General features: G+C 35.0%; 2 protein-coding genes across 8 annotated transcripts in view; one reads left to right on the plus strand and one right to left on the minus strand.

Annotated features, from left to right (window-relative positions):
• The window catches only part of HYCC1 (hyccin PI4KA lipid kinase complex subunit 1), a 48,332-nt gene extending 27,192 nt beyond the window's left edge, over positions 1-21,140 (plus strand). For 3 of the 5 annotated variants that reach the window (XM_087892696.1, XM_087892698.1, XM_087892697.1), the window contains 2 exons: positions 5,988-6,147; positions 17,360-21,140. In XM_087892696.1, coding sequence (XP_087748822.1) covers positions 5,988-6,147; positions 17,360-17,919 — 720 coding nt within the window. In that variant the 3' untranslated portion in view covers positions 17,920-21,140. Of the gene's footprint in view, positions 1-5,987; positions 6,148-16,272; positions 16,567-17,359 lie in introns of all 5 variants that reach the window. The other 2 variants (XM_087892699.1, XM_087892700.1) reach the window with 1 other exon arrangement.
• The window catches only part of LOC117654971 (uncharacterized), a 35,912-nt gene continuing 28,038 nt past the window's right edge, over positions 19,171-27,044 (minus strand). For all 3 annotated transcript variants that reach the window (XR_009620919.2, XR_004588467.3, XM_087892701.1), the window contains 3 exons: positions 22,662-22,836; positions 22,062-22,112; positions 19,171-21,662 (listed from right to left, as the gene is read on the minus strand). Coding sequence is in view for 1 of the 3 variants with exons in the window: in XM_087892701.1 (XP_087748827.1) it covers positions 21,606-21,662; positions 22,062-22,112; positions 22,662-22,836 (283 nt within the window). In the remaining 2 variants the exon portion in view is untranslated. The remainder of the gene's footprint in view (positions 21,663-22,061; positions 22,113-22,661; positions 22,837-27,044) is intronic.

The following is a 27,044-nucleotide window of genomic DNA, read 5'->3' on the forward strand; positions in this document are numbered from 1 at the left end:
TAATTTAGTAATCCTGATTGTGTGCTGTACGGCAAGGGTCCCCAACCCCCAGGCAATGAACTGGTATCAATCCATGGCCTGTTAGAAACCAAGCTGCACAATTGGAGTTGAGCAGTGGACAAATGAGCAAAGCTTCATCTGTATTTTCAATTGTTCCCCAGTGCTAGCATCACCACCTCACCTCTACCTCAGATCATCAGGCATTAGATTCTCATACGAATGCTAACCCTACTGTAAACTACGCATGTGAATGATCTAGGTTGCGTGTGCTTCCTCTTCACCCCCCCCCCCCCGGTCCATGGAAAAATTGTCTTCCATGAAACTAGTCCTTGGTGCCAAAAAGGTTGGGGACTGCTGCTGTAGGACACCTTAAGGCAATACTCTCCATTTTAAAATTGGTCTTGAATTGACTGGAAGGTAACATTGAAAGTTTAGTATCCTGATTCTGTGCTGTACAGGTAGTCTTTTACTTAAGAGCAGTCACTTAGTGATTGTTCATAATTACAACAGACTTCCTCAGGGCCACTTACAACCTGGTTTTGAAATTCTGATGGCTGCCCCTCTCCCATGGTCACATGATTATATTTTCATTAATAAAATTGTTTCTATGGTTTGAAAATTTACTTCATTGCATTGAAAATTGATTAGATCATTCTGTTGACAAGTTAAATAGCAAAGGAAGTTTCTAAATGCCAGGGCACTGTTGGTAGGAATTGTTTTCATATAATTTCTCCAAAGAATGAAATAAAAATTTGTTAGATTACAAAACTAGTAAACTCTTTCAGTTTTTTAAGGATCAGATATCCTATTCATAAAACCCCCTTCTCCGATATTCAATCATGCCTTAGTACAGAGGTGGCAAAACATCCACATAGATCCTGCTGAGCATTTTTTGAAGATTCACTTCTGACTGTCCAGTCTTAGTTTCTAAGATATAAAAGTTAACATTTATTTTATTTAGATTTAAAAATTCTATCTTTATTATTTTTATTAAAAACTCAAGATGGCAATACTCTTTCCTTCTACTATTTTGTCCATAACACCCTTGTGAGGTGGATTGGGCTGAAAGAGTGTCACCTACCTTTTCATTTTCAAATTGGGACTAGAATTCATAGTCTCTTGGTTTCTAGTGTAGTGTGCCTTAACAATTAGACCAAACTGGCTCTCAATTAGAGCAATAGAATTCTCAATATAGCACCTTAGGCCTGGTAAGATGCCAGGAAGTAACTATCAGAGTTATTTAAGAAAAATATGAGATGTAAGTTCCATTTTTGGCTTCTGTCTTCATAGACATTGGTAAGATGTTGTAATACCCAATGATTGGGGTTTGAGTGTTATAATTCCTCTTTATGACAAAGGTACAAGAAGTAAGATTGACAGTTATAGTCCAATCAATATGTTGAGCAATACTTGCAAACTCTATGCCAGGCACTCTGATTGGAACTTTCAGAGTGAATAAAAATGAGTCAGTTTTAGGTGAAGAGCAAATTGTGTATAGAGTGTTCCACAATACATTATCAAGATTGTGAAAAAACCTAAAAAACGAATAGGAACTTAGTGTTGGCAGCATCTTCCCTTTGTGATGCATTCTTGGATTTTAGAAATGCTGTTGACTCTATAGCTACCGTATTTTTCGGAGTATAAAACGCATCTACCTTTTTTGGTGAGGAAAAGAAGAAAAAGAAATCTCTCTCTGCCTCGGCCTCTGAGCAATTTTGCCTCGTTGGAGCAAACAGCAAACAGCCTGCTTTACTTTCATTTTCATTTTCAGCATAGCTTGATTAGCACAAGGGGAAAAAAATCTGCTCCAGCAATTTACCTCTTTGCAGCAAGCAGCAGAGCCCTGCGCAAACCAGCTGACAGCAAATCAGTTGAGAGTTGGGAGGCCAATCTAATCAACTTGTGCTAATTAGACTGTGCTGAAGCTGAAAGGAGCTGTTTTTTCTTGCTGTTTGCTTGCAAAGAGGTAACTGCTGCAAGGCAGAGGCCAAAGGGTGGGGCCAGTGGGTGGGCAGGGCTACATTAAGTGTATAAGAGGCACCTAAATTTTCACCCCCTTTTAGGGGGGAAAAGGTGCGTCTTATACTCTGAAAGATACAGTAATTCTCAATTCAGAGCTACAATTGAGCCCAACATTTCTGTTACTAAACAAGGCAGTGTTTAAATATTTTCCCCTCCATTTTATGACCTTTTTTGCCACAATTGTTAAGCAAATCATTGTAGTTATTAAGTGAATCATGCAATCTTAAAGCGAACTTGGCATCCCCCATCGACTTCGCTTTCTAGAAGTTGGTTGAAAAAGTTACAAATGGTGTTCACATAATCCCAGGACAATGCAACTGTCATAAATATTTGCCAGTTTCCAAATTGTAAGTGTGAGAAGTAGTCATAAGTAATTTTTTTCAGTGCTGTTGTAACTTTGAACAGTTACTAAATTAATAGTTCTAAGGTTGAAGACTACTGGTATCTCCAGAGACAAATTTGGGGCAAACAGGTATTCTAACATTGATAAATGGTTTTCTCATTTATCAATACATTCCACAGTAGCACCTATGTAAGATTTAGATGTAATCTGAATGGGACAGATTACAATGCCTATGCAAAAGTTTGTAAAACAAGGTTATATTTTAGCATTTTACTTTTCAGTCTTGCTTTTCAATCTTAACTCAAACTCTACCACTTAAAGTAACTGATTTAAATACTCCAGTATTATTGCATGCAATTGTAGTGTTGCTCTCAATAATATTTTTTCACCTTAGGAAGGATTTTAGGGCATAAGCCCATCATCTTAGTGAATAACACTTAGAGGTAAATTATCAAAGGCTTGATCATAAATCAAAATTAGCTTTTATATGATACAGCACTGGGCCCTTATTTAATTACAGAGTGCTGAAATCTAGATTTCTCAGAGCAATTTGAAATTTCTGAAATATGTGCATCAAAAAAACCTTCATGATTAGAATCTTGAAAGCTGAAAGCAAGCCTGGCTTACATTTAGCAAGTATTGGCCAAAAATGATTTTGTCTGGGTTAATCTAATTTTCTAACCAAAGTTCTGCATTTTGTGGCCTTTCCTGATGCTACAAGTAAGCATCAATCAATATCTGTCAGGCAATAATGTGAGGATAATGGTTTTCAGCAAGATGTTGCATTCTTATGTGATGGATTCTGAGATTAAGTCATTTGCATAGAAGAAACCTATTTTGTATCTTCTGTTTGACATTATATAAACAAAGGACAGTATGTATGAAAGCACATTTTGATATATTATAGTTCTTCAGGCAGATACAGGCATATTCAACACAGTGCTTTGGCTCACGAAAATGGTTTCCATGTATTTTTATATTGCAATTTTTATATAGTTTAAGTGCATCATTCCAATTCTATAAAAATTCTTAGGCTATATTTTTATCTGATAGTTGGAGTGTGTTTTCCTCTTTTCATTTTTTTAATTTTCAAGTCCGTTCTAACTCTGCAATTGTCTGGACAAATCCATGCAGTTTTCTTGACAACATTTTCAGAAACAGTTTGCCATTGCCTTCTTCCTAAGACTGAAAGAGCATAACTGATTTAAAGCCACCTGGTGGCTTCACTATGCCTAAGGAAGGACTGGATTCATGCTTTGGAGTGCAATGACTATAAACACAGCAGGTGTCTGCAACTTAAGCCATTTTTCCCAATCTCTTAAAGACAGTTTAGATATTGTTGTCATATCATTGTTTTGCATAGTCCAGACCACATTTTTGTCTTCAAATTAGATACTTTGCACAGTCCTACTATATATACATTTGCAAGAAAAAGTATGTGAACCTCTTGGGATTACGTGGAGTTTTACATGAATTGGTCATAAAATGTGCTCTGCACTTCATCTAGGTCACAACAATAGAAAAACACAGTCTGCTTAAAATAATACTACACAAACATTAGATGTTGCCATGGTTTAATTGAACATAACATGTAAACATTCACAGTGCAGGGAGGGAAAATGTATGTGAACCTTTGGACTTAATAACTGGTTGACCCTCCTTTGGCTGCAATAACCTCAACCAAACGTTTCCTGTAGTTGCAGATCAGACCTGCACAACGATCTGGAGTAATTTTGGACCACTCCTCTTCACAAAACTGTTTCAGTGTAGCAATATTCTTGGGATGTCCGGTGTGAATCGCTCTCTTAAGATCATGCCACAGCATTTCAATCGGGTTGAGGTCAGGACTGTGACTGGGCCACTCCAGAAGGCATATTCTGTGCTGTTGAAGCCATTTTTTTGTTAAATTTCTTGTATGCTTTGGGTCATTGTCCTGTTGCATCACCCATCCTCTGCAGAGCTTCAGTTGGCAGACAGATGGTCGTACGTTTTCCTGCAAAATGTCTTGATAAACTCTGGAATTATTTTCCCATCAATGACAACAATCCGTCCAGGCCCTGAGGCAGCAAAGCAGCCCCAAACCATGATGCTCCCTCCGCCATGTTTTACAGTGGGGATGAGGTTTTGATGTTGGTGGGCTGTGCCTTTTTTCTCCACACATAGTATTGTGTGTTCTTTCCAAACAATTCAATTTTGGTTTCATCTGTCCATAGTATATTTTGCCAGTAGTGCTGTGGAACATCCAGGTGCTCTTTTGCAAACTTCAAACGTGCTGCAATATTTTTTTTGGACAGGAATGGCTTCCTCCGTGGTGTCCTCCCATGTACTCCATTCTTGTTTAATGTTTTCCTTATTGTAGATGTGTCAACAAAAATGTTAGCATGTGCCAGAGATTTCTGTAGATCTTTAGCTGACACTCTAGGATTCTTCTTTACCTCATGAAGCATTCTGCGCTGTGCTCTTGCAGTCATTTTTACAGGACGACCACGCCTAGGGAGAGTAGCAACAGTGCTAAACTTTCTCCATTTATAGACAGTCTGTCTTACCATGGACACATGAACATCAAGGCTTTTGGAGATACTTTTGTAACCCTTTCCAGCTTCATGCAAGTCAACAATTCTTGATCGTAGGTCTTCTAAGAGCTCTTTTCTGCGAGGTATGGTTCACATCAGACAGTGCTTCTTGAAACCAGTAAACCCAAAACAGGTGTGTGTTTTTAAAGGGCAGGACAGCTGTCAGCAACACATCCAATATCATCACACTGATTGGAGTCAAGGTTGGCTCACTCCTGGCTCCAATTAGCTCTTGGAGAAATCATTAGGCGAGGGGCTCACATACTTTTTCCTCTGTGCACTGTGAATGTTTACATGTTATGTTCAATTAAACCATGGCAACATCTAATGTTTGTGTAGTATTATTTTAAGTAGACAGTGTTTTTCTATTGTTGTGACTTAGATGAAGTTCAGAGCACATTTTATGACCAATTCATGCAAAACTCCACGTAATCCCAAGGGTTCACATACTTTTTCTTGCAACTGTATCTGCAACATTATATTAATCAGAAGTCATAAATATTCCATGCTACAGAGCACAGCAATTTTTAGCAGGATCATTGAGGACTAAGTGGAAGTGTCACTAGTGAGAAAGCAACAATCTGTTTCTACTAGATTGTTCATCAAGTAACTGGCAGAAAAATGTTTTCCTGGAGTGCATGCAGACACATATTTCCATCCTATAGTCCAAAGCACTGCTTTATTATTTTTCTTAATCTGAAAGATTTCAGCTACTGAAAGAATGATTGCACAGAGGAAATAAATTGTCATGAGGGAAAAAATCTATACACTGTTTAGTGGATGGCTTAAAAAAAAAACAAGATGAGGAAATGTAATCATTAATGGGATTTGGCAATAGCTTTTAAAGCAAATGTTTTCTGATTGAAGTCTTTAATCATCTGAATTAAAGTGGTAATTGTGAACAGATGGAAGTCAAATTACTACCTCTTTTGATTTTTGTCATATCTGATGCAATTTTTGATGTATAGTAAATATTGTTTCAATTCAAAATCTGATGTTAATGTGACAATCTCACCCACATTTTATTTAATTACTGTTATTTTCTTTAGGTAGCTAATGCAATAAAAGCTTCATTGCCTCAAGGTGCCATAAAATCTAACAAAGAAGGTACTAAATGTATTCAGGTTGAAATTACTCCTACAGCATCGAGGATATCAAGAAATGCTGTGACCAGCATGTCTATTCGGGGCCATAGATGGAAAAGGCATGGTAAGAACTTTGATTCTGAAAATATTAGTTATACCATAACAAAAAAATTAATATTCCAAAACTGACCTACCATGATTATCTAAAAATTGATATTCTTATTTATACTAATAAGAGACCCCATACATAGTATAAAAGGCCAATTAATTTTTATGTTATTTTATTTCTCTAATATAAAGAGGTTTTATGTCATTCTTTTTTGTTTGCATTAGCATAAGAAACCAGTTCATTATTATTTTACAGTTCATCATACTTTATTTATTGTCAATTAATGTTATACATTATATTAAAATTCTGGTTTAACATATACAGCGCACTTTTGATTTCAAGTATATCATTGTTTCAAAGTAATTATTGACATGATGGATTAATCATGTTATACTTCTTAATTTAACATAAATTCCCTCAATTTTTTTTTTATTGAAAAAGTTTTACAATTACATTTTCTCCCCAATTCCCCCCCCCTAACCCTCCCTAACCCCCCAACCCTCCCTAACCCCCCCTAGCCCTCCCTAACCCCTCCTCCCCCCCGGACTTCCACAGAATATAATCCAAATCAAAAACATATTTTATAAAACTTGAACCCCTCCACCCCCTGTATATTTTTCACATCTTCACAAAATTCAATTATTCTATCTCTATATAATACTTTCAGTTAAAAGCTATCTGATATTTCCTAGTTTGATATTTATTCTGCACATAATCTATCCACTTTTTCCACTCCCATACTTTTAAGTATGCTGAAATCTTCGCCATCTCTGCAAAGCTGGCCATCTTCAAAGTCCATTCATCAATAGTAGGCATAGCTTCATTTTTCCAATATTGACCTATCAGTAATCTCGCTGCTGTTATCATATACAGTATCAACTTTGTTTCACCCAATGTAAAACCCTTAACTATACCCAATAAAAACAATTGTGGAGAAAACTGAATTTTTTTCTTCAAAACATTCTGCATAACCCACCAAATTTTTATCTAAAAAGCCTTCACTTTCTTACAAGTCCACCACACATGATAATATGTGGCATCTAGGCAATCACATCTCCAGCATTTTGGTTGAACATTAGGGTACATGCACTACAATTTCTTAGGATCTAAATGCCATGTATAAAACATTTTATAAAAATTTTCCTTCAAATTCTGCGACTGTGTAAATTTAACATTCTGAACCCATATTTTTTCCCATGTTTCCAACATCACTGGTTCTGCAAAATTTTGTGCCCACTTTATCATGCAATCTTTAACCAATTCAGTTTCTGAATCCCTTTCTAACAAAACATTATAAACCCTTTTAATATGCATTGGACCTTTCTCTTTTATATGTCTAACCAATTCTTCCTCATGCATCATTATACCAGTTTTTTGGTCCTCTTTCCATCTCAATTGAAGTTGATTATACTGTAACCAAGTTAAATTAATCCCTTCCTCCAACAGCGTTTCTAAAGTCTTCAGTTGCCCTCTGCCCGCATCTGCAAAAAGAACTTCTTTATATAAAAACCCCCCGAGTGACATATTTGTATTCCACATGATATGACCAAGATCCAGCCATAACGGTATTTTGTAATCCCATTTGAGTCGGTGCTTCTTCCAAACTCTCATCAAAGAGTCTCTAAGTATGTGGCTTTTGAATACTTTATCCACTTTATTCTCATAAAATATGTAAGCATGCCAACCAAATTCAAGATCAAAACTTTCTATATTCAATATTCCAGTCTTTTTCCTTCCAAACCAATCACTTGCTTGTGTCAAAGCTGCTGCTTCATAATATAATTGTAGGTTTGGAAGTTTAAGGCCTCCCCTTTCTGGAACATCTTGCATAATTTTCAGTTTAACTCTTGGCTTTTTCTCATTCCAGACAAATTTATTCAATCCTCTTTGCCATTCTCTCAGTTGTTTATCACTTTTAAGCACCGGAATCATTTGAAACAAAAAAAGAAAACTTGGCAAAATGTTCATCTTAATTGCTGCTATTCTTCCAAGTAAAGACAGCTGCAGTTTTTTCCAAGTCTCCATATCTTTCTGTACGTCTCGCCACAACACCTCATAATTATTTTGAAACAATTTCATATTTGATTCTGCAACTTGAACTCCTAGATATTTGACCTTTGATACTATCTCAAAACCTGCCTTGCTTTCAAGTTCCTGTTTTCGATCTTGTGTCATATTTTTAACTATCATCTTAGTTTTTTTCTGGTTCAATCTAAATCCTGATACTGTACCATATTGTTCTATAATGTCTTTCATCTGGATTATTGATTCCATCGGCTGTGTTAGGGTAACTACCAGATCATCTGCGAATGCCCTTGTTCTGTAATCCTCTTGCCTTATCACTATTCCTTTCAAAGTGCTCGAGTCCCGTATTATATTCAACAAGACTTCTAATGTTAAAATAAATAACAATGGGGATAACAGACAACCCCGTCTTGTTCCTTTTTCAATATTAAAGTCTGTTGTCAAACTTCCATTAATAATAATCTGTGCCTTTTGTTCTTGATAAATTGCTGAAACCGCCTTTATAAATTGATCCCCAAAGTCCATCTTTTTTAAAGTCTTTAGTAGAAAATTCCAATCCACTCTATCAAAGGCCTTCTCCACATCCAAAAAAACCAGCACTGCAGGGATCTGTTTATTCTTGTCAAGATAATTCTATAACTTGCCTTACATTGTCCTTCATGTATCTGCCTTCTATAAATCCCGCTTGGTCACAATGAATCACCTCTTGAATAACTGGCATCAACCTGTTGGCTAATACTTTTGCAAATATTTTATAGTCATTATTCAGAAGAGATATTGGTCTAAAGTTTTCAGATTTTTTAGGACCTATTTGCTCTTTCGGTATCAATGAAATATAAGCTGTTTTCCATGATGGGGGTATTTTACCCCCTTGTTGTATGCTACAAAATAAGTCTTTAAGATGTTCAATCATTTCTGCTTGTAAGGTTTTATAATACACTGCAGTTAAACCATCCATCCCAGGAGCTTTAGCTGTTTTCAATTGTTTAATTGCAGCAATAATCTCCTCAGCTGTTATAGGATAATTCATTCTCTCCTTTTGTTGACTAGTAATTTTTGTAACTCTTTTATTTTCTAGATATTTCTCTATAAATCCATTCTGTGTATCACCTTTGGCATATAGTTTGGTATAATAATCTACAAAAACTTCCTTAATTAATTTTTGTTGGGAAATTTCCTTCCCTCCAGTATCAATACTATCAATGATCCGTGTACTCTGCTTCTTCCTTAGTGTATAAGCCAACCATCTGCCCGGTTTATTAGCGTTGCAAAATGTATTGTGTTTCGCAAATTGTAAATTTGTTGCTGTTTGTTCCGCTATAAGCATTTGAAATTGATCTTTCAGAAGTTTTATAGCTCCTCGTATTCTTTCATCTGTTGGTTTTTTTATAAGTAACTGTTCTTTATTCTTTATTTCTGCTTCCATTTCAGATCTTTTCTTTTGTCGATTCAATTTGTGTTTAGAGTTCATATGAATGAGTATCCCTCTCATATACGTTTTACTCGCATCCCACACGATTTCAATAGGGGTACCCTTATTCAGATTCATTTCAAAAAATTCCTTCATCTGCTTTTTAAGTTCTATTATATTTTTTTCATATCTAAATAGATTTTCATTTAATCTCCATGATCTTCTCTCACTCTTTCCCATCTCAATTTCTATCCATACCGGGCTATGGTCGGTTAAAGTCCTTGGAAAAATCTTTGTTCTTTTTGTTTTTACAAGTAAATCAGCTGATAGTAAAATAAAATCAATCCTAGAAAAGGATCTATGTCTATCTGGGCTGCTGTTCAGGTTTACGTGTGGGGGATACCCTCCCTGCCGCCTTCCCTTCCTATTTGGCCTGCTTAGAAGCCATCCTGCCACGTAGGCTAGCTTTTCCAAAAAAGGAGATCCTTTTTCCCTTTCCACCACCACAAAGTCCTCTAAAAAATTCCCCCAGGTTTAGTCAGATTAGGGGTGAAATTGAAATTGAAATTGAAGCAAGATCAGGCTTGTTTTTAAAAAAGGATTTTTCCTTTCTTTTCCTCCACTTGTTACAGACAGCGCAACTTTGTAACTAGTTGAAATAACTTTGCTAATCCACTCTCACTTTCAGCTCGTTAACGCTGAAGTCGGGCGCCATTTTCAAGCGACTTTCACACACTCACTCTTCTGCTTTAAACTTAATCACAGGGCTAGTAATACTTGCAGTTTCGAGGTTTCGAGGTTCAAGTTGTTATTCCACCCTGGTTGTTTAAGTTTACTTTGTTTTGAGTAAAAAGGTTGCTCCTGCCACCTTGCTCTGCACTGGGCAGACTCGTCCCACGCTGTCCGGAGTCTCGGCGAGCTGAAAGGGAGCCGCGCCTGTTTCCTCCCCAGAAACAGCTGTCTGGGGGCTCACAGGGGCTCAACCTGCTTCTTGCCCACTCTCTTCCACTAATCCTTTGGATTTGGGAACTTCCGAGCTGCTTCTCTGGATCGAAGCGGCTCTAACAGGCAGCAGGGCTGACGGTCCAAAAACGGGACCGTCTTTCGGCGACAGGAAGCAAACCGGAAGTCCAATTCCCTCAATTTTTTATTACAGGAGTGTTTATAAGTATCCTGTCATTAATGAAAGTTTTATACTGATTATTTCACAGTACTTTTGTTCTTCATGTACTATGTCTTATACATTACAGATATAGCAAACATAGTTGGAACTGCTAAGGTATTTCTATCTTTTGATATACATTCAGCACTAGAGAATGGATTCATAGACCCAATAATGATTTTGTGGCTTTAAGGTTGGATGCAGAATAGTAATAATAAATAAAATTATTAGTTTATTTGAACCACAAAGAAGATATAATTTTCTAAATAAACTACAGAGTGTTCTTTTCCTATATTTTTGATTAGTGATAGGATTAGTTGCTGTTTCTCTTTGCTACCCTGTTAAGAGCTTATAATGGAAATACTGATCTATTGCTTAAACTCAATAACTAACCTGTAGTTTTGTTTTTGTATAACTAATGTAGTTTCCAATATTTTATATAAGTATAAATATATTGGTAGTCCAGAAAGGATACATATCTTGCACTTTTCAGACACTACTTTTACTACTGTTACCTTTCTGCAGGAGTCATGCTTGATGATACAGGTGCTGAAGTTCAAGAGGCAATGGTTAGGACAAGTGTTTGCTGCAGCAGATAACAAACAATAAGGCAAGAAGCTTGATAGTATTAGTAAAGCAACTGACTGCAATAAAGATGAACAGTTATTCTATTAAGACGAAGGATAATTTGCAAGGTATGCAAGCATTGCTGCAGACCCTTAAGTATCCAAATATATTGGATGCTCTTCCCTTCAGAAAAAGAATTTCATAATGTAACAAAATGAAGAGGAAATAAAGTACCATTTTGGCTCAGTGTGGAGAATTTGGGGGCTATTTTGTAGATCAATTTCCTATAAAATTACCTTGATTTATTACAAATACATTTAAGAGCTTCTACATACTTCTAATTACTTCTGCTGGAAAGGAGCCTGCATCCAACAGTTAGAACTTGGCTTGTTAGGAGAACAAGTCTAGAATGTTAGTTTAAACAAATATTGACTTGTTCAATGTTCTGCTGGCAGAACAATAGTGGGAACAATAGAAAAATGTGTGCCAAGATATTTGTTTGATTATTGTATGACAAAATTTTGAATACCGTTAATTATGTGTAATATGTGAACCACAATATGAATGGAAATGTGGAGACATTTTTTAAAAATGTTGATTGATAATTCAGAAAAAAAAAATTGCTTCAAGATAAACTATAATTCAAAAAATTAGTACTTTCACTTTTAGATTTGCTTTCTATATTTAGTATAATCATTTATTAGTTTGAAAAGGTGTGGCATCTTCTTGGTTTTTCAATATTGCTATCTCAATTTTTGAAGTTGATTAGAACTTGGGTGCTTTGGATTACATATCCATTAAGATCTGGACTAAAAAGACCTGATCACCTATTGCAGCTTAATATGCTATGCAGTTGTGAGATGGAATTATTCATTGAAATGTATCCTTGAGGTCCAGACAAAATACCAAGAAGCATCTTTAAGAAAATCATGTGGCGAAATTACGTTTTGAGAACATGATAGGTTTTTTTTGCTGTTTTCAGAAACATATTTTATGCTCTGTCTTATTCAAAAGTACTGATTTCTACTGATGATTCTTCAGTCAATAGATACATATCTATTTCAGAATTAGAAAGAATACTTGATTTGGTGTTTATTTTTCCTTCTGGATTATAATAGAATAATAGAATCTTTTTCTATTTATAGTACAGCGCCTGAACTTTCACTTTATATTATAAGATAAATTAATGCACATGTTGGTAAGGACAAAATTGAACAGAACTCTTCAATTATCTAAAATTGATGCTTTGCCCTTAAATTGTGGTACTGTAACACAAAGTAAAGTTTGCAAGATGTGAAAATCAGACAAACTGTACTTAGATCTTAAAAGTATAGATTAATGAGAATTTTGTGGTAAACAATGGTAATACGGATTGGAATCATTAATCCCTCTTAAAAATGGTAGGTAATTTATTCTGTATTAATGTTAAAGCAAAGAAACCAAAGAAAATTAAAAGAAAAATTGGAATTTCTTTCTTATTATTTAATTCCAGTGGAATCAGAGAATGAGTGAATGAATGTGTGTATATATGCATCATAGGGAGAAAAACAAGTTAAGTATAAGTATTATCTGTAAATTAGATGCTATAATTAAAAAAAACCAGGTAGATAATATTTTCCTTCTGCTATTTGGCATTCATATGGGTTTTTTAAAATTTTATTTCCATATGCAGCTTCAGCTATCCTGTAAACTATGGCTTATGCAGAATGCATGGATTAGTATATGAACTGTATGTGACCTCACCATTGTTTTAAAGCAATTTTCAATTGTGTGACATAGTTCAGTTATAGAAGAAGAAAAACATCTTTCCTGTATATTTCATAACATTCTGCAAAAAAGAATGGAGTTGAGAATTTGCAACAGAAAACCACAACCCGTTACAGTTAGACTTCAGAGATAGACCAGGCTTTAATAGTGGTTGGAGAGTGCAGGGAGGAAAGAGTGCATAAAAAGGAGAAAGGCACTCTGTCTCAGGAAGATTGGAAAGATGTTTTTACTTTGTTCCTTAAAATATCAGGCATTTGGATTGCCATGGAAGTAATGGAAATTCCATGTAGCCATATTTGACCTATAAGATAAAAACAGTGTTGCTGCGCTTTAGGTTCTATCATTATTACATAGTGCTATCAGGTTCTATCATTATTACATAGTGCTATCTTGTGGAGGATAAGGTCTAGATAGTAACAGCTTTGTTGTTTCTCAAAAGAGCCTTGAAGACCTGACTTTTTCTTCAGATTTTGGGCTAGGCCGCTAGGATAACGTATACTTGCTATATTTATATAAATAAATGAATGATAAGTAACTGGCAGACAAGCAGCCTGATGTGCTATGCACTATAAACTTTATTAAAAATAACATCATTGCTCCCATTTGTGGGCATGGGAGTTCTAGTCAAAATCGCTTAGAAACCTGGTGCAATACAGTATGTTCAAAGCACTTTTTATTTTCCAGTGGGCAGTCTTATTGAAAGGCAACCAGTTACCAAAAGGGGATGTTTATAGAGATATCTGTTCTTATTTAATCAGTTAATTCTAGATTTGTAAACATCTTCTGAAAAGATCTTTTATTCTTTTAATTGAATTCTGTAATATGTTAAATCATTATTTTTCCATTTGATAGTCAGGTGCTTATTTTGTAAAAATGCTTATGATGACTCAATACTTTTCACTTTCCTTTTCCTTTTTCTTTAAAAAGTGGTTTTGACTGTGTTTATATAGCATCTACACACTTTTTAGTTTGGCAGAGCGTTTCATTTTTAAGATTTATGTTCTTGCTACAACTTTCATTTTATTAGAGCTTGCTTTGTCCCAAACTTTGCTTAAACTCACTGCCCCATTTATTCCTCAGCTATTTCACTGAAACCATATTCAACTATCTTTTATACTCTTGGATTGTTTTTACTTTTTTTCCTCTTCCCATATCCTTTTATTGTACATAAGGACTTAGAAATCAATAAATGAAAAGTACATTTAAGTGTTCATACATTTGTTAAGGAGGCACATTTCATTTTGACTGTTCATATACAGAAACAAGACCCTTCTAAAGTAATCTGAATTGAGTTGGAAGTGTGATGCTTTGTGGTCTGAAGCAATGTACAGAGGGCATTTGCGCAAAAAAGAAAGAAAAGCAATGACTCTGTGCCTACTACATTTAATTTTTATTTCATGTAAAACCTTTGAGAAGCAGGAAGGAAAGAGTAATAGAGATGGTTGTATTCTAAGAAAATCTCTTTAGTAGCTCCCTGATCACCCTAGATGTTTCAGTTTTGAATCCCCCCATAGTCCATTGGAGTTGGGTGGCTACTAAATTCAAAGAAAGGAAAGGGAGAGAGGTGTGAACTTGAATCAAATTCTTTTTGTAGTCATCCATTTTGTCTCAAAACAAATTATAGGCTTCATTCTAAATCTCTTTAAAGTAGTGAAAGAGTGCCATTATCCCAAATTCTGTCACTAAAATTAGATAGATTTCATTCCCTCAGTAGTGTCTATAGCTGTATATTTTTCTGTGAAAAAGCTGTAGCTATTTTCCAGGATTTTCCAGGTAGTTAACAGGAAGTATGGAGATTTGATGAACTGGTCTATTTCCTGAATTGCCAAATCAGACCAAATCCAAATATGGTCAGTGCCCATCACTTATTCTGAATATTTCAATTTAGTACATAAATATACAACTGTGAGGTCATTGTAACTAGTCAAATGGGTGCTGAAAGTATCAATCATCAAATACTGCAGAGTAAATGATATGTGAGTTTTAGATCATATATCCAAAATGCAGTCTTAATGAATTAGGGCAATCGTGATAAAGGAATCTTGCTATTTATATTTCTTTTTCAATAGTATAATCTTTCTATAAATCAAACTCAATACTTAGAGATTCATAAAGAAAAATATTTTTAATATGTAATAGGCGTCCAAATGACACATTTACAATATTTTATACATTTTTATTGATATTTGCATTGAAAAGTGTGCTATCATTAATTAAGGTACTATGCAGGTTTTAAAATTCAAGGGTATTAGAAATAACTTTAGAATTCATTGAACAAAAACATAGTATTTTGGAAACTATTGTAACATATTGATTTCATTAAAGCATTCGTTTAATCTGCATTTTATCTTATTTAATTTTATGCATTTATTTGCTATAGAAATAGAAAGGTAGAACAGATGTGTGATATAAAGTATGCAGCATTCACACTTTAGTCTTAATAAAGCCATATTTGTCTTCCTTACTTCCCAGTGTATATACAGGCAATCCACAAAGAAAGTCTGGAAAATAGGAAGATTGACTGCATTGTCTCCTCTCTGCTGTTTGCTACTAGTGATAACAAGATAAATGATATGGACATTGGTCTTTGTGAGGAAGCACCACATTGTGTAATAGAACATAGATGGCAAGAAAGAGCTTTATCATCTGTTGGAATTCAGAAAGATAGAAATCTTTGAATTTTCAAAAAGAATATTTTTTTTTACAATTTGAATCTGAACATTTTAGAAAACTGTCCTAGTGTAATAGTGTAAAAATAATTTGAATATGACAAAATCAGTGGTTTGGTTCTGAGATACTAATATATAGTTAACCAAGTAAAATATCCCTTATACTCTTAGTGGATATATTTAAAAAGTAACTGTAAAGTAAATGTTAGTGTATTTATATATTGTATTTATTTAGTATGTAGCAGGTACTTTTTTTCAGTTGAGCTTGGCTCCAAAGAGTTCATTTTTAATTTTATGATACTGCAATCTATATTCCATCCCATTTTCAGAAACATTATATGGCTTAGTATCTCTAAGACATTATATAAGAACTCCCTTTACTAATGACAGGCCAGAAAATTAAATCTCTGACTTTGAAACCTTCAGACTATTAGGTTTTCTCTCCAATTCATGTCTTTTTGTTTGTCTCCATGGTTTTTGTTTCAGCCATCTTTTTTCTTTCTTTCTTTCTTTTTTGTCTTATTCATTTTTAATTCTAGAGCAACCAGATAATACTAATGACACTACTGAATCGGGCAACTTTATTATACCCGAGATTAGTGTCACAAATGTGGCTGGAGAGAGAACCAGGAATGGGGAAAAAAACAGAATGCCAGGAGAGAGTGATCAACATATTCAGGGTGTACAGGAAATTCCTACAGAGCCTAGAGTTGACAGCAAAAGCTTGCCAGAGATCAGGAGGCAAAAATCTGTAAGAAAAATTATGGAGGATGGAATAAGCTCACCTGGCAGAATGCAATTTTAGCAGAGCACTTTGTAGCTACATTCAAAAGGTATCAATTGAAAGGGTCATGGCTGCATGTTCTGAAGATTTTAGTAATCAACGGTAGACATTTGCATGTATTTTTAGTCAAACACAACTGCATGCTTTACACATAGAGCTGATCTCTGTGCTCCACATATTGATAGCATGCTGACAACAAATAGATTTATCTTAGATTGGGAAACCACACTGGGAGATTTCAAATTTCATTAATGTTCAACTTGGATTTGTCAGTTCTGAGTCATTCAGCATTTTTATTTTACACATTTGAAATAACTCTTTTTTCAAGTGTACATAAACAATAATTTATTTTAATGTTTTCCCATTTGTTACATTGTATGCTCCAGTGTGTTAGGTTTCCAGAATCATCACCAAATTTAACTCTTTAGTACAGAATGTGGCCATTCAGCCCTTTAAATATGAAATACAACTGGATTTGCTAAAAATGTGAGCACCTGCAGTTGATGCCCTATTAGCTAGTCTGCTGTTCTGATTATCTATTTCCATGATTATTTTGCTGTCTGTAGTACGTAGATACCTTGCTCATACATGGGCTTATTCCTTTCTAGCTGTTATAGATCTAACCTATTCTAAATCTTGCATGAATAACAGGTGCTTTAAAAATAATCACACAATGAGATTGTTAAGCATGCTTTCTGTTTATTTATTTTATTGTAATATATTATATTATATTGATATAATAGATGAGCTTCTTGTCTGCTCTTAAATCTTTTGCTTTGTGCTTGAATAGAAAGATCTATCAAGAACCAATGAAATATATACAGTGTTCTGTCTCCATGCAGGTAACGAATTAGGAATTCCAGAAGAAGAATTAATAGAAGTATCTGAAGTTGATGAAGGTTTTTACTCTAGAGCTACTTCTACTACAAGTCACTCTATTTCATCAAAAAGTAGCAGCAACACCAGTAATAAAACAATAATGAGCAAGAGTCAACGAAGGTCTGGAGGAAACAAAACTGGAGGAAAAGAAAAAGATATGAGTGCTGAATCCTACAAAGAAAATTTATCTCACAAACAAAGTCAGAGGGCATTGAGTGAAAATCTAGAGCTTCTCTCTTTAAAAAGGCTGACCCTAACTAGCAGCCAATCCTTGCCAAAATCAGGGAGCCATAGCTTGGCTAGAACTAGCACTACTCTTTTTAGTAAATCCTTTGAGCAGGTCTGTGGTGGTGTGATCCCAAGTAGTCATAACGGCACAGAAACAAATAGGCTTTCAGTGTGCAGTTTGCAAGAAGGGAATCTGATATTTGAAACTGAAAGAATAGACCTTACGGTTCCAAACAAACAATCTAATCAGCAGCGACTACCTACTATCAGCATTACTGTCTCAACAGACCAATAACCTCCTAACTAATGTTGCTGTGTAGAAGAGGGGCCATTCAATGATGGTACCACATGTTAGGATCCCTCAAGCTCTTTTTTTAGTCAACTAAACTGCTTCAAGTTACTTTTGTTTTCCAATAGTAAAACCTAAATTCTTTCAATGATTAAATGTTAAAATGGAACAGCATGGATCATTCAAGTAAATACTTTATAATATTGATGTGGGAAAATTTAGGAATTAATTTGCTCAGCAGGTAAGTTGATTGGAGAATGATTGTGTGATAGGCCTATCAGATGAAATCTTTAGTATTACTGTGCTATTTCTGGGTGCTGAACTTTATTTCAGTCATTATTAGATGTGGCTGAGAATTGGTATGCCAGTTCCATACTTAAAAGCAAGAACCTTCTTTCTTAGGCACCCTGATACAGGTCAGTTTAAGTAGCAGCTGATAATTGAAAAACAATATTCAGATCTGTGTACACAATCTGTTATTAAAAAAAAAAATAACGTCATTATTGTGCCAATACTGAACAATGTGTGTTCAAGCCACTATTTTCAAATCTAACTATGAAAATAGCTACAGTATAGCTATCCAGTATATGCAATATATCATTTTTGCCCTAAGCAATGAATATTTTACAGCATGTACTGTACATATATTATTATTTTCTAATATTATTAACAGATTTTTTTTTTACCTTTCCCATCATCCCAGATCTATACAATTAATATTTTGTGCTGGTCTATCTTGATATGATTGATCCAGCTGCCAAAAGTATATTGGCTGTCACATTTAAACTATGACTAAAATGGATGCAATTCATTGTATTACTTTATATGTACAGGCAGTAGTGGTGTAAAACTGTTTTTGGCTTAGAAGATGGGTGTCAAACTTGTGATGTCATGTTGTCATCACATGATTTGCCTCCCCTTCGCTAAACCGGAGGTGGGTGTGCTAGTGTAGTCACATCTGGCCCATGGGCCGCAAATTTGACACCCCTGGCTTAGAATATACAGTAGGTCTTGGCATAGTGCACAAAGAGATCAATTGAAAGAGGAGAAAGTTATTCATCTTCATCTGGAACGGGCTACAGTTCTACTTTTATAATGCCAGTGAATTCAAAATGATTAGGGTGACACTTACTTTTTGGCGTTAAGAGTCTGTAAACCAACACAAGAAACAATAGTACAATATTTTCTTCTGAAATTGAACAGAGATATTAATCTAAAATATTTTAGCATTTTTAAATGGAAAAGTAGTGTGAATTATTTTTGATTTTACTCCTTACTTTCATCAAACTGGTTTTAAAATTGCATCACATTTAAATCAGTGGTGAAATCCCCCTGGTTCTATCCGGCTTGCCAAACTGGTAGTGCCAGTGGTGGGAGGCTCCACCCACCTGCTGGGATGTCATTACTCCTCCTTTTTTACCATCTACACATGCGCAGAAGGTTCTGCACATACGCAGAAGAGGTATGCGCGTGCTCCTGCCCGTTCCCAAACCAGTAGCAAAGGTAAGTGGATTTCACCGCTTATTTAAATCATAAGCTTTACACTATATGAGAAATAGGTCATGACGATTAACAGATGATACAATATTTTGGAAGGAAAAGACTTTGTTTTAACTTCTTAAAATACAACCTGGCATTTTTATTTTTGCATAGCCATATTGATAATTTCACCAAATTTGAACCCTCCTTCCCCTCTGGTTTCAGCTAATTAATTAGTTTATAACAACTTCTGGGGGATTAAAAAGTGTATATGAACATTGGCATCACATTCTAGTGCTTTCTACATGTTCATGAATCTTTGAATCCTTCTGCAAGAGTAACACTGGTTATTTTTATTCCTTCCACCCACTGCTTTTTGCAGTGTTGCTTTTCAACCAAAACACTTTCTAACAAAATATTTTATACTTCTGTTTTTAAGCAAGAAGCAGCTTGATAGACTGTTTTTATATTAACTGTACCATGTAGTTAGAAATTCTATTTGTATTCAAAGAGAGACTTCAAATTTCCAGAGACCCAATTTTTTAATAAGTAGTAGCTTTTTTTTCCCAATTGTTTGTATTTGACATTTTTGGAAACTCCATTTTCTGAAATATCTGAAATTTAAAATGGACAAAACCTAACTAATTTTATGAAATCTCTGGGATGTTTATTATAACAGTATTAATTCATCCTTACACAATTTTCTACATATTTTATGGTTTACTAGCATTGTATTAAATATTGATTTTGAATAATTAGTTTCTGTGCAGGATTATACAGCCATTGTAAATGAAAGCTATTTGAATTTATAGTTCATTATTTAAAATTCCAAAAGATGGAAGTAAAATATTTATAGTACTAAAGTTTTAGGACTCTAGAAAACATTTTTGTTTGAGTAAAAACAACTTTTTTTATACATTCAAATAATTTAGAATTTCCCCAAGATGATGGAATAAAAAATGTATGAAGTTAAGTTGCTCAAATGTTTTTGAACAAGCATATGTGCAGCTATCTATTCTACATGGTAATGATTCATATATAAATGTATTGTGCATATGCATAGTTATTTACATTTATGCATAATCAAAATTGAAAGAGTGAAAACCCAGAAAATATGAAATTCATATGCACAGTAGATTGATAGTAATAAAATGTTTCTCATAACTTTGGAAAAGCACAATGTATTAAAATATTTTAGCAGAATATTAATGAGGTATTCATATTTTGATTGAGTGCAATATATGAATAATTTTTTGTGATTGACATTCTTGGTTTTCATGTTAAACTGAAAATGAAGTAGACTTTTCTGTGGTACAGTAACTGTAGACTTTTGTAAAGATCCCTTTCTATTTATTGAATATATAAATTAGTTCTGTGAATTTTTCAACAATTTGCCATTTACAAGGATGAATACCACTTAATAAACTATTAACAGTATAAAACAACAAAATGTGCTATCCACTTTTACAGTATACACTTGACTATATCCTGTTTTAATAACACTTAATGTTTTCTGTATTTTAATAAATGAACTGTTTAGTTGAAGTTTGTATTTCCATGATAAAGCTATCATCTTTAACATTGATTTACTTAGTTTGTAAATATTGTTTTTAGTTACTGAGTTTACATTGATGATGAAATGATGATGATGAAGTACCTGTAACATTGGATTTGAGCAGTATTGGAATTGCAAATGGTGAGAAACTAACCCACTTACTCATGATCCCAATAAAAACCAGTCCTCTGTTTTTGATTGCTTATTTTATCCATGGTTTATAGTTTATTGTTTATTTTATTCCTATCCCTCTTCAGGTGCCAGAACAAAGTAATAACTAAAAAGTAAAAACTAAACTATAATCAACAATAAACTAACCCTATTTTTAAATATTAGATACAAAAAATCAAAAGCTCATTAAAGAAACAGAAACAAGAAATAGGCAAATTGAAATAGTTATTCCATAAATCCTTGGTTAGGAGACAGCATCAAAAGCTCAATATCAATAATCTATTTAATTATGTATGTGTGTGTGTTTAAGAATAGGTGGTGGAATGATACTTAAATATAAACTTAATGTAAGAACTGTCCCAGAATTCAGAAGACGGTATTATATCTGGGATGGAATGAAAGACAACATAGGTAAAACTTTTAGAAGAGTTAGGCTAGAATGGATTGTTTTTCAGTTTACAATCTCAACTCATGAGAAACAAGAATACTATCTGTGTGTATAATCTGAATGCCTCAGGATCATGAATTGCTGCCACATGTTGTCCTGAAAGAGAAACGATCACTGGAGTTGCTGAAAGATCTCATAAAAACAAAGTATATTTTTCCAAACAAACAAATCCATTATTGAGTGATTTTGAGAGAATGCTCAGGAAACCCTCATGCCCGCTTTTCATAGAGTATTGGACAATCCACTGGGTAGAAACGGCTGTTTAGTTTATATTTTAAAAACCCCATTCTCATCTAAATACTTTTGCTTGACTCATTTGAAACTATTCTCCTCAAGGGTATCTATAGTAAATTTGCAATTCTGTGTTGGATGGAAGGCTCAACCTTGTGAGACAAATTGGACCTAATGATTTGGGGATAATGTTTCAACTCCATCTTTGTCCCTACTTATGTTTCATTCACAGATGAAAGAAAACCGAACAGCCACATTGCTTACCTGACTGCCAATAGCTTTATGTAACAGCCTCTTCCCATGACTGGCCAGGGTCTGCAAAATAGTTTTTGGAGTACAACAAAATGGTTATCTATAGCAGTGATGGATAAATTAGGCTTTGCTGATCTTTGCACTGGGCCTACATTCATTGGTTTTTTTTTTTATGCTTGCCAAGTTTTATTCTGTAATTTGTTCATTTCTTTCCCGCTATCTCATTGAGTAAATCTTTTTTTCCCAAATTAGCGTAAGCTCTGAATTGAAGATGTAGAGTGTGCATATTTATGCAAGTTTTAAAGAGCACTGGAGAATATTCTTTGGTAAATATAAAGATTATATGAAAACATATTTGGAATGTTCAAATTTCAAATTTTGAAGTTAATCAGGGTTATCGAACAATAAAGAAAAGTTGTGCTACTTGGCTGATATTTATCTAGAAGTTCTCATAAGGAATGCAAAGCTCACTAGCACCACACAAAAAAACAAATTTAAGAACTAGGGATCAAACCAGCAGGTTAATTTTGAAAACATGCCAAAATCTTGTTCTTCCTTTTAAAAATACGTATAAAAAAAGAGTAAGCATTTTTTCCAGACCAAAGTTCTTACCACATCAACTGGTTCAAGCAAGGGGCATCCCTGACCCTCTGCGAGTCTTGAAAAAGATTTACTTCCAACATCTTTCAGCAGAGTAATTATTTCCTTCTTTAGCTTTCTTTTTTGTCTAGCTTTGCAGCTACTGGATGTAACACAACTCACTTCTTTACTGAGAAAACTCAATAACCTATGGTAGATAGAAACAAAAAAGCAGAAATCAGGCGTAATTGCCATTTAGTTTAATAGGATGAGATGGAAATGAATGGAACAGTTAATAGGAAGAACCATATCTTTAATAAGTTAAGATAACTTATAACTTATTAAGTGATTAATAAAGTTGTTTCAGCTCACTCACACATAGTGCAATTGCGTGCCATGCATTTTATATAAAATAGAATCATGAAAGATAATCTAATCCAACACACTCCAATGACCAGGGGTGTCCTTGAGAGGTTACTGTCTTACCCCTTAAAAACCTTCAGGCAGGCAAACCACAATTACTGTAGGTAGATTGTTCCACAATTGTCAGAAAGCTGTTCATTATATTTAAGAAAATAGTTGTACAACTAAAATAGTTGTACTTTGTGCCCTTGTGAAATTGTCTCTCATTCTGCTTCTGAAGCCACAATAGCTCGAGGAACAAAAACCCAGCTCCTCTTGTGTTTCTTATAAAAAGCCCTATTGATCTGCAAAGAGACTATGCAGGAATGAACCAATGTGTTTCAACCAGAAAATGAAATATGCCAGCCTTTGGGTACCATGTTATTGGAACTACATTTGAGAGAGAGAGACAGAGAGGGACAGAGGAAAAAACCCTCTCAAAATGCCCTCATGTAATATACTTTCTTTCCTAGAAGTCCCATCTCTTCACCTTCAGTTGTATATATGCAAGCTATTTATTCAACAAAGGATAGACTTCAGCTCCGCATTCAATACCATCATTCCAAATATTCTTCTAGCTAAACTAAATCAGTTAGATGTGCCTGACCACACTTGTAAGTGGATCATAAACTTCCAACAGACAGGAAGCAGCAGGTGAAGTTAGGCAAAATCACATCAGATACTTGTACAATTAGCACACACACACACACACACACACTGTGTGTTCTCTCCAATTCTCTCTCTCTATACCAATGACTGCATCTCAAAAGATCCCTCTGTTAAAGTACTGAAGTTTGTAGATGATGCAACAGTGATTGGTCTCATTTGAGACAACAACGAATCTGCATACAGACAGGAGGTTGAACAACTAGCCTTGTGGTGCGACTGGAACAATCTTGAACACACACAAAACCATAGAAATGATGGTAGACTTTAGGAGAAACCCTCCTATACCTCTTACAATACTAGACAACACAGTATCATCAGTAAAGACCTTCAAGTTTCTAGATTCTCTAATATCTCAAGACTTAAAATGGACACCTAACATCCAAAACGTCATCACAAAATCATTTAAAAAACCCATCATTTCTGGTCTTCCACATACATTTGATAAACACCAGTTTGCATACAGAAGAAATAGATCTACAGGGGATGCTATAGACAACACTCTTCCCACTGCTCTGACTCATTTGGAATATCAGGGATGTGTGTGTATATGTGAGGATGCTTTTTGTAGATTTTAGCTCTGCGTTTAACACAATACTTCCACGTAGACTAGTGTCTAAACTTATGGATATTGGACTTTCTTATTCAATCTGCCTTTGGATTATGGATTTCCTGCCTGGCCGCTCTCAGAGGCCAGCTCTTCAGCCCTTATTCTTAACACTGGTACACCACAGGGTTGCGTGTTGAGTCCTTTACTCTATACTCTATACTCTTTATGTGTATGACTGCATTCCCACTCATGCTAGTAATACTAAATTTGCAGATGATCTGAGTGGGATGAGTCTGCCTATCGAGACGAGGTGTTTTTGTGGTGTGGAGACAATAACTTGGTCCTTTACACCAATAAGACCAAGGAGCTTATAGCAGACTATAGAAGGAATAGATCAGACATCCAGCCCTTGTTTATCAATGGAGACCGAGTGGAGCAAGTGGCCAGTTTTAAGTTTCTGGGTGTTGTCATAAAAGAGGACCTGACTTGGGGCGCTCACATTGCAGCACTGGTCAAAAGGGCCCAGCAGAGATTATACTACCTGAGACTTCTCAGGAAACAACTGAATTAAAAACTGCTGGTGACCTTCTACCGCTGCATCATAAGAGACTATTTTAATTTAATTGCATCTGTGTATGGTTTGCTAATTGCACAGTGGCAGATAGGAGAGCATTCCAGAAGGGTAAAATCCTTGCCCAGAGAATCATTGGTTACCCTCTCACCTCTTTGGAAGAGCTTTATAATTCCCACTGCCTTAAGAAAGTTCAAAACATTCTTAAAGATCCATCTCATCCTAGGCACTCTTTTTTTGAACTATTACCATCTGGCAGACGGTACAGGATAATAAAAACAAGGACAAATACGCTGAAAAACAGCTTCTATCCCAGAGCAGTAACTATATTGAATTCTACTGTATAGTGCAATATTAATGCCATACTGGGTTTTCAATTCAATTGTATAGAATGTGAAGGGTGTGTGTTTGTGTTTTATTTTTATAGTTATGTACATCTCCACCACGGACCACCCCAACGATTCCCTTGAAGTGATGTCCTGGTGTCTGGAGGCCTTGCAGATCTGGATGGGGAGGAACAGGCTCAGGTTCAACCCATCCAAGACCAAGTGGCTGTGGTTTCTGACATCCCGATATAGTCAGTTGACGCCATCGCTGACTATTGGGGGCGAATCGCTGGCCCCCACGGAGAGGGCTCGCAACTTGGGCGTCCTCCTGGATTCACGGCTGTCTTTAGAAGAGCACTTGACGGCCGTGACCGGGAAGATTTTTCATCAGGTTCGCCTGATTCGCTAGTTGCATCCCTTTCTGGATCAGGACTCCCTACACACATTCACTCAGGCCCTCGCCACCTCCCGCCTGGACTATTGTAATGCTCTCTACATGGGGCTCCCCTTGAGGAGCACCCGGAGGCTCCAACTGGTGCAGAGTGCGGCCGCACAGGTGGTTATGGGAGCAACATGGCGCTCCCGTGTGACACCTCTCCTGCGCGAGCTGCACTGGCTCCCGGTGGTCTTCCGGGTGCGCTTCAAGGTTTTAGTTACCACCTTTAGAGTGCTCCATGGCTTAGGACCTGGTTATTTACAGGACCGCCTACTACCACAAACAGCCTCCCATTGGCCGGTACGCTCTCACAGAGAGGGGCTCCTCCGGGTGCCGTCAGCCAAGCAGTGTCGACTGGCGTCCCCCAGGGGGAGGGCCTTCTCTGTGGGGGCACCCACTATCTGGAACGAGCTCCCCCCCGGAAATACAGAGGATCCCGGATCTGCGCACTTTCCGCCATGCTCTTAAGACCCTCCTATTTCAGCAAGCCGGCCTGGCCTAATTTTCTCCCCTTTCTTTTAATTTTTTAAACTGAAATTTTAATTTGTTTTAAATTATTGGGATTTTTAATTGTCTTGGGCTAAATTATTTAATTTGGTTTTAAATTGTTTCTAACTTTTGTATTTATGTATTTTATTCTGTGCCTGTTCACCATCCTGAGTTCTTCGGGAGTAGGGCGGTATATAAATTTAATAAAACATAAACATAAATATAAAACATATAGTTATAATGTACACTGAAGATGGCATTTAATTTCATTGAATGAGGATGACAATTTATTTTATTTTATTTTATTATTTTATTATTTTATTTTATTTATTTTATTTTATTTTATTTTATTTTATTTTATTTTATTTTATTTTATTTTATTTTATTTTATTTTATTTTATTTTATTTTATTTTATTTTATTTTATTTTATTTTATTTTATTTTATTTTATTTTATTTTATTTTATTTTATTTTATTTTATTTTATTTTATTTTATTATTTTATTATTTTATTTTATTTTATTTTATTTTATTTTATTTTATTTATTTTATTTTATTTTATTTTATTTTATTTTATTAAATTAAATTAAATTAAATTAAATTAAATTAAATTAAATTAAATTAAATTAAATAATTAAATTAAATTAAATTTCTATACCGCCCTTCTCCCGAAGGACTCAGGGCGGTGAACAGCCACGAGATAAAACACATAAATACAAAAAATTTAAAATGAATTAAAACAAATTAAATAATTTGGCTGAATTTAAAATACCCCATAATTTAAAACAAATTAAAATTTACATTTAAAATTTTTTAAAAATTTACATTTAAAAAGGGGAGAAGATTTAGGCCAGGCCAGCTTGATGGAATAGGAAAGTCTTAAGCGCATGACGGAAGGTGCGCAGATCCGGGATCCTCCGTATCTCCGGGGGGAGATCGTTCCAGATCGTAGGTGCCCCCACAGAGAAGGTTCTCCC

Source organism: Pantherophis guttatus, chromosome 4 (genome assembly GCF_059756535.1).
Source record: "Pantherophis guttatus breed Tessera chromosome 4, ASM5975653v1, whole genome shotgun sequence".
NCBI classification, from domain to species: domain Eukaryota; kingdom Metazoa; phylum Chordata; class Lepidosauria; order Squamata; family Colubridae; genus Pantherophis; species Pantherophis guttatus.